Source organism: Crocuta crocuta, unplaced genomic scaffold (genome assembly GCF_008692635.1).
Source record: "Crocuta crocuta isolate KB4526 unplaced genomic scaffold, BGI_CrCroc_1.0 scaffold1652, whole genome shotgun sequence".
NCBI classification, from domain to species: Eukaryota; Metazoa; Chordata; class Mammalia; order Carnivora; family Hyaenidae; genus Crocuta; species Crocuta crocuta.
Window position 1 is genome coordinate 48,586 of NW_027530954.1, and position 9,082 is coordinate 57,667.

The following is a 9,082-nucleotide window of genomic DNA, read 5'->3' on the forward strand; positions in this document are numbered from 1 at the left end:
CAGCAAACATGGATGATGCAGAGCAGTGAATCAACAATATGGAAGATAAAATTCTGGAAAATAATGAAGCAGAAATAAAAGAGGGAAACAAAGGCAAGATCACAATACAAAACTTAGAGAATTCAGTGACTTGTTAAAAAGGAATAACATCCAAATTATGGGAGTCCTAAAAGATGTAGAAAGAGAAAAAGGGGTAGAAAGTTTTTGTGAGCAAATTATAGTGGAAAAGCTTCCTAATCTGTGGAAGGACTCAGTCATCAAAATCCATGAAGTACAGAAAACTCCCATTAGGTTCAGCAAAAACTAACCATCACCAAGGCATATCATAGTCAAATTCACAAAATACACATATAAGAAAATAATGATAAAAGCAGCAAGGGGATAAAAAGTACTTAACCAAACAGGGAAGATATATTAGGTAGGTTCCCAAAAGACCTACCCACAGAAACTTGGCAGAAGGGAAAGGAGTGACAGGATATATTCAACATGCTGAATTAGGAAAAAAAAAAAATGCAGTCAAGAATTCTTTATCCAGCAAGGCTGTCATTCCCAATAGAAGGAGAGATAAAGAGTTTCCCAAACAAATGAAAATTAAAGTAGTTCATGACCAGTAGGCCAGCCCTGTTAGAAATTTTAAAAGGGACTCTTTGAGTGGAGAAAAGACAAAACCAAACAAAAAAGACCAAAAGCAACCAAGACTGGAAAGGATAAGAGAACATCCCCAGAAACACCAATTCTCCAGGCAACACAATGGCACCAAATTCATATCTTTCAGTACTCACTTTAAATGTAAATGGACTAAATGATCCAATCAAAAGACATAGGATATTATACTGGAAAAGGAAACAAGACCCATCTGTATGCTGCTCACAAGAGACTAATTTTTTACTGAAAGACGCCTGCAGATTGAAAGTTAGGGGATGGAAAACCATCTATCATACTAATGGTTGTCAAAAGAAAGCTGGACTAGCCTTACTTATATCAGACAAATTAGATTTTAAAATAAAGACTGTAACAGGATGGTGAAGGAGGACATTATATCTAATTAAGGGTCTTTCCACCAAGAAGATTTAACAATTATAAATATATATGCCCCTACTGTGGGAGTATCCAAATACTTAAATCAATTATTACAAACATAAAGAAACTCATTGATAATAATACCATAATTATTGGGGATTTCAACTCCCCACTTACAGCAATGGACAGATAATCTAAGCAGAATATCAATAAGGAACCAATGGCTTTGAATGACACACTGGACCAATTGGACTTAAGAGACATATTCAGAGTATTTGATCCTAAAGCAACAGAATACACATTCTTCTCAAATGCACATGGAACATTTGTAGAATAGATCAAATACTGGGTCAAAACTTCAGGTCCCAACAAGTACAAAAAGATCGAGATCATATCTTGCATATTCAGACCACAATGCTATGAAACTCAAAATCGGCCACAAGAAAGCATTTCGAAAGACCATGAATACTTGGATATTAAAGCACATCTTATTAAAGAATGAATGAATTAACAGAGAAATTAAAGAGGAAGTTAAGAAGTACATGGAAGCCAATGAAAATGAAAACATGACAGTCCAAAACCACTGTGATGCAGCAAAGGTGGTCATAAGAAAGAAGTGTATATAGCAAACCAGGCCTTCCTAAAGAAGGAAGAAAGTTCTCAAATACACAACCTAAACTTACACCTAAAAGAGCTGGAAGAAAGAACAGCAAATAGAACCCAAAAGCAGCAGCAGAAGGGAAATTATAAAGCTTAGAGTAGAAATTAATGTACTGAAATAAAAAAGAAGGAAGAACAGATCAATGAAACCAGGGGCTGGTTCTTTGAAAGAATTAACAGAATTTATAAACTCATGGCCAGAGTGATCTAAAAGGAAAAGGGAAGGACCCACATAAATACAATCATTAATGAAAGAAGAGAGGTCACAACCAATGTTGCAGATATACAAACAATAATAAAAGAATATTATGAGCAATTACATGCCAATGAAATGTGCAATCTGGAAGAAATGAACAAATTCCTAGAAACATTTAAACTACCAAAAATGAAACAGAAAGAAATAGAAAATTTGAACAGATCCATAAGCAGTAGAGAAATTGAATCAGTAATCAAAAATCTCCCAACAACAAGAGTGCAGGGCTGGATGGCTTTCCAGGGCAATTCTACCAAACATTTAAAGAACAGTTAACACCTATTCTTTTGAAGCTGTTCTAGAAAATAGAAATGGAAGGAAAATTTCCAAACTCATTCTATGAGGCCAGCATTACCTTGATCTTAAAACAAAAGACCCAGCTAAAAAGGAGAACTACAGACCAATCTCCCTTATGAACATGGATGCAAAAATTCTCAACAAGATACTAGCAAAGTAAATCCAACAATACATTAAAAGAATTCTTCACCAGGATCAAGTGGGATTTCTTCCTGTGATGCAAGGTTTCTTCAATATCTGCAAGTCAATCAATGTGACACATCAGATTAATAAAAGAAAGGATAAGAACCACATGATTCTCTCAGAGGAGGAAGAAAAAGCATTTGAAAAATAGAGCAGCATTTCTTGATTTAAAAAAATCCTCCGGAGAGGGCAAGATGGCAGAGAAGTAAGGAGCTCCGTACTTGCACTCGCGCCCATACGTCACATGGAAAAGATCTGACGCCATTGGAAACCTTATAAAACCTGAGAGATTGGGAGAAAAAGGACGCAGAATCCACTGAGAAAGCCTTCTAACGTGAGAGCGAACTGGGGAAGACAAAATCGGGCTGGGATTGGAGACTCCAGGGTCGGAAGCGATCCCCCTCTGTGGGGAGTGAGAGGAAAAAGAGAGTCCGAAACAGAAAAACCTCCGCTCGGGGGGAAAAACCTCCGCTCGGGGCATAGAAAGACCGTACTTGCCAAATACCTGCACACCAGGTCCCCTCGCGCCAACTGGTCCTGGAGNATTGTTTAACATATTGCTGGAAGCCCTAGCATCAGCCATCACACAACAAAAGGTAATCAAAGGCATCAGAATTGGCAAAAAGGAAGTCAAACTTTCCCTCTTCGCNGGATGGGCATGGAGGAGGACACATGTGGGGATGAGCACTGAGTGTTATGTGGAAACTCCTTTGACAATAAACTATTTGTAAAAAAAAAAAATCCTTCAAGAAGTAAGGATAGAAGGAACATATCTCAAGATCATAAAAGCCATATATGTAAGTCCCACAGCTAATATCATCCTCAATGGAGAAAAACCAAGAGCTCTCTCCCGAAGTCCAGGGAGAAGAACGATGTCCAATCTCACCACTGTTACTCAGCATAGTGTTGGAAGTCCTAACCTCAGCAACCAGACAACAAAAAGAAATAAAATGGCATCCAAATTGTCAAGGAGGAAGTTGAACTTTACTCTTATTGCCACCATTATTAATTGGATTAATTTTTTTGTATTTATTTATTTATTTTTATATTTATTGTCAAGTTGGTTTCCATATAACACCCAGTGTTCATCCCAACAAGTGCCCTCCTCCATGCCCATCACCCTCCTTCCCCTCTCCCTCACCTCCATCAGCCCTCAGTTTGTTCTCAGTATTCAAGAGCTGGACTATTCTTAATATTAAATTATTTTTTCAAACTTATATCTTTCATATATTTCCATAATATGAACCTTTTCAGTTATCTCCAACATCTTGTGTTACAACTTGTTTCAGATACATTAGGCCACTACTTTACAGGACTGCATAATTCAAATACATTTTCCTTATGAATATTATTGTATAGTCATTTGGCAAAATAATAAAACAATAACATGTTTCTTTGTACTCAAACATATTTTCTATAAGAGTTACTGACACTCTGCCAAGCAACTTTTCTCATTTAGCATTTGTTCCAAGATCGGTCTTCCAAATACAAAGTCTTTATACCAACAATAAATAGTTCTAAATAATTTTATTCATTTTTTTGATGAAAAAAAAAAACCCAGGAATACCTAAAAGCATGTTTCTCTTTTAGGCTGTATCATGTCTGTGCATCTGCACAATAGTCATTTGTTGCCTTCTGCAGTGATATAAAGGGGCAGCCTTTAAAAACTTTACTCATTCCTATGGAGAGAATGACTTCCAATCTGAGCCAAAATGAAAAACTATGTTTCTCATGCTACATGAATTCTTTTAAAAAATAACTTACATGTGTATTTCCAATGGAGTTTAGTACTTATAAAGTTTCTGAGCTTACTGAATGTACACTGGTCTTGAAGAGAAGGGACTTGGGAAATAACCAATTTTCTCAATTCACAGTCCTTGAAAAGAGTAAAAACCTCAACTGAAGTAATTTGTTGCACTTTCTTCTTATAGTCTTAAAAGATATATAGCATAATGTATATCATTTTAATTATTTTGACTTTTAATTTTTAAGTGTATATTTCAGTGTCATTAAATATATGCATATTGTTTTGCAAACACCATGGTTCTCTATCTGCAGAACATTCTCATTATTCCAAATGAAACATCTATATCCATTCTCCTTCCCTACATCCCATTGTAACGACTGTTTCTGCTTCTATGAATTGTACAGTTTTAGGGTCTTCACGTAAAGGAAGTCATACAAAATACATAAACACATAAATATTATCTCTCCTTCAATTTTTCTAATTATTATGGGTGGGATGTAGAAATAAACTGAAGATAGTAAATTTATTTTAAATCCAGCAAACTTGCTAAATACACTTATTATTTTTAATAAATTATGTATAGACTTTTTCTATGTAATTAATCACAACACTTATCAAAAAGAATTTTTTTAATGGCAGTATGTGGTTTCCCATCTGTCTTTATACTTTTTATTTCCTAACATCACCATGTCACATCAGCTACAATGTCCAATACATACTGAGTATAAATGGTGAGTCTGGGTCTCTTAGTCTTGGGAAAATGTTCAGAAGGAAAATGTTCCATGTTTCAGTATTATATTACACATTTTCTGTAAGTCTTTAAGTGTAATATGTTTCCATGATTAAAATATCATACAAGTATTTCCAGTAACTTCAATACCTCTGTGTTTAATCTATTTATTCCCCCGTGGGCAGGGTTTTTATAGATATTATTTATAACACTGGTCATTTACTCAAGCTTTTATTTATTTATTTGTTTGTTTATATAAATCTTCAATTCTGCTCACTTAGGCAGTTTATTAGAAATCAGTGTTGAATTTTAATATAAGCCTATCAGGATGTTGATTTATGTGATTTATGTATTGGGTTTTCACATGTGAAATCAGCCTTGCATTCTTGCCTACATGCAGTGCTCCTCAACTGTATCAAATATTCTAAAACAAAATGGGTCACTTATATAAAGTGCCAAATGAGTACCGCTCAATCTCATTTATATCTGCATACACAGTGTGATTTGGGGAGAAACTGGTGTCTTTCACTTAATGTTATATCCATTCATTCTTCACCTCCCTGGCCTTCTTTGTTTACGCCAAGTCATGAAGACATTTTCCTTTTGTTTAAAAAACTTTGTGGTTTTGGGGAACCTGGCTGGCTCAGTCTGTTAAATATCTGACTCTTGATTTCAGTTCAGGTCATGAGCTCATGGTTCTGTTGGTGAGATGGAGCCCTGAGTCCAGCTCTGCACTGACAGCAGGGAGCCTGCATGGGATTCTTTCTAAACCGTCTCTCTCTGTCCCTCCTTCATTTGCGCATGTGCTCTCTCTCAAAATAAATAAATAAACATATAAAAAAATCTAACCTTATTAAAGGAATTTGTACCAGTCATTAGATTCTTCTTCTGGGATAGTGCCTTGGCTATTTTAAATCCCTTAGATTTCCACATAAATTTTGAAATCAACTTAAGTATTTAAAAGCACTATTGGGGATAGATTGTTACTGTGTTAAATCTATAGGATACTTTAAGGAGAACTGACCTCATCACAGCATTCGTTCTTCTTACCAACCAACGTACATGACACACTCCTTCATCTATGTTTTCTTTAATACCTGAGTAAGGCTTTTGTAGTTTCTAACAACAAAATCATGTAAATTGTTTATTAGATTTTTTCCTAACTATGATACAGATTTTTTTAGCTTACAATTTCATTTCTCCCTGTTTCTTACTAGTTATAGCAAAATAATTGATATCTCATATGGAAACTTTCTATGTACCAACCTTGCAAAATTTAATTATAATTTTTAATGTTTCAGAGTAAACACTCTTTTGAATTTTTAACGTACACAATTATGAAGGTTGAAAATAATAATACTTTTATTTATGCTTTCCTAAGCATGCATGTAGTCACAAATCATAATTTAACCCATCCTACGCAAGCAGTAGTCTAAGGTTAAAACAATCTTAGTTGTTTCTTCAGTTGAAGAACTAACTGCAAATGTGGTAGAAACAGAAAGAGAACTAGAGTCAGAAGTGGAGCCTGAAGATGTGAATGAATGGTTGAAATCTCATGACAAAACTCTAATGGAAGAAGAATCGCTTCTTATGAATGAACCAAGAAAGTGACTTCTTCAGATGGAATTTACTTCTGGTGAAGATTCTGTGAGGTTGTTGAACTGGCAACAGTGTTTTTAGAATATGACATACACATGAGCAGCAACAGGGTTTGAGAAGATTGACTCCATTTCAAAAGAAGTCCTAAAGAGGGTAAATGCAATCAAAGAGCATCACATGCTACAGAGAAGTTATTCATGGAGAAAAGAGTCAACCAATGCAACAAAATTCACAGTTGTCTTATTTTAATAAATTACCACAGTTGGGGTACTTGGTGTCTCAGTTGGTTGGACAGCCAACCTCACCTTAGGTCATGATCTCACCGTTCAGAGTTCAAGTCCCACATCAGGCACTGTGCTAAGAATTCAGAGCCTGGAGCCTGTTTGGATTCTGTGTCTCCCCCTCCCCCCCCCGGCCCCGGCCCTCCCCAACTTGCAATCTGTCTCTTTTTCTCTCAAAAATAAATAAATATTTTAAAATTTTTAATTAAAAAAATGAAAATACCAAAGTCACCCTCAACTTAAGCAACCACCACCCTGACCAGTCAGCAGCAATCAACATGGAGGCAAGATTCTCTGCCAGCAAAATATTATAACTCTGAAGGCTCAGATGACGGAATTTTTAAGCAATACAGTGTTTCTTTACTTAAGGTATACACATTGTATGATTACCCCCTAATGCTAAAAAAGACTTAACAGGCTATAATACAGTGTCAAAGTAACTTTTATATGTATCGGGCAACTAAAAGTTCATTTAATTTGTTTTGTTGTGAAATTTGCTTCATTATGGTGTACTGGAACCAAACCTGCAATATCTCTTAGGTAAGCCTTTATTTACACACATTCTCCAAGTTCTGTATAGGGCATTTTTCACCTCTTTGTTCCTTAAGCTGTAGATCATTGGATTCAGCATGGGTATAACCAACGTGTAAAATAAGGAAGCCATATTATCAGTATCAAAGGAGTGAGCAGATTTGGGCTGCACATACATAAAGAATAGAGTCCCATAGAACACGGCAATCACAGTCAGGTGGGACCCACAGGTGGAGAAGGCCTTGTGTCTGCCTTTTGCAGAGTTCATCCTGAGGACAGCAACAAAGATTAGAGTGTAGGACACAAGGACTATCAGAAGAGATGACACCAAACTAAAAGCAGAAAAGATCAGAATTATCAATTTAATCTCATGCGCGCCTGAGCAGAGCAAAGCTATCAATGGTAGACTGTCACAGTAAAAATGCCTGATAACATTATAGTCACCAAATGATGAAAGGAAAATTTTCATGATGATCAGCAAGGACAAAGAGACACTATAGAGATAAGGGATTGCCACCAGCCCTTGACATAATCTTTGTGACATAACAGCTGTGTAGAGCAGAGGGTTACAGATGGCCACATAGCGGTCATAAGCCATTGCCGACAGAATAAAAATTTCACTGATGATAAAAATACTGAAAAAAGTGAGCTGGGTGGCACACCAATTAAAGGAGATTGTATGTTGATCTACAGCAAAATTTACTAGCATTTTGGGTCCCACGGCTGTTGAATAACCAAGGTCAGTGAAAGCCAGGTGTCTGAGGAGGAAGTACATGGGTGTTTGTAGCCTAGAGTCTATCTTGGTGAGGATGATCAAACCCAGGTTACCCACTACTGAGACCAGGTAAACAGTGAGGAAGAGTCCAAATAATGGAGGCTGCAGCTCAGGGAGGCCTGTGATTCCCATTAGAATGAATTCTTTCAACAGTGTTAAATTGTGTTTGTCTGTGCAGGCCATTCGGAAACCTATACTGGGAATAAATATAAAAATAATCATTAGCTTTCATGATATTACTGAAAGGGCCATTGTAATAAGTGACTAAAGCTTGAATCTTTCATTATGGCCTGTTACCTTTATTGACTGTTTCAACACCTGCCAGCTCACTTCTCTCTCTCTCTCTCTCTCACTCTCTCTCTGTCTCCCAGTTCAGCTGAGCTCTTTACAGCTTTCTTAGATGTAACACCAAAAGAACAAACAACAAAATTAAAAAACTTCTAAATTGGATTTACCAAAATATAAAAACCAGAAAAAATGTATTCATTAAAGGACATTATTAGAGAATTAAAATAGAACTCATATAATGAAAATCATTGCAACTCTTCTACTAGTAAGCATCTAGTATATAAAATATACAAAGGACTCTTACAGTCCAACATCTAAAAGAAAAATTACCTAAAATTAAAAAAAAAACAGTCAAAGGGTTGAAGAGATGTTTCTTACAGAAGATATGCAAATATACATAGGCATATGAAAAGATATTCAACATCATTAGCTATGAGAGCAATGCAAATCAAGATCACAATGAGATACCACTTCTCTTGTCTTAAAGTGGATTAAAAAAGAAAAGAAGAAATTACAAACGTTGACAAGGGTATAGAGATTAGAACCTTTGTGTTTTGGTGGGAAGGTAATAAGGTGTAGCCACTATGGATGGATTTTGATGGTTACTCAATACGTTAAATGTAGAATTACCATTTTGATTCAGTAATTCCATTCCCAGCGTATACCTCAAAGTATTGACAACCACAAGCATTCATACACTTTGCAGGTAGATTGTTCA

General features: G+C 35.9%; 1 protein-coding gene across 1 annotated transcript; it reads right to left on the reverse strand.

The window, feature by feature from the left end:
• Positions 1-7,272: 7,272 nt before the first annotated feature.
• On the reverse strand, positions 7,273-8,259 carry LOC144236059 (olfactory receptor 8K3-like). The gene has a single exon (XM_077769664.1). It carries the CDS (start codon positions 8,257-8,259, stop codon positions 7,273-7,275), a length of 987 nt encoding a protein of 328 aa, XP_077625790.1.
• Positions 8,260-9,082: the final 823 nt, after the last annotated feature.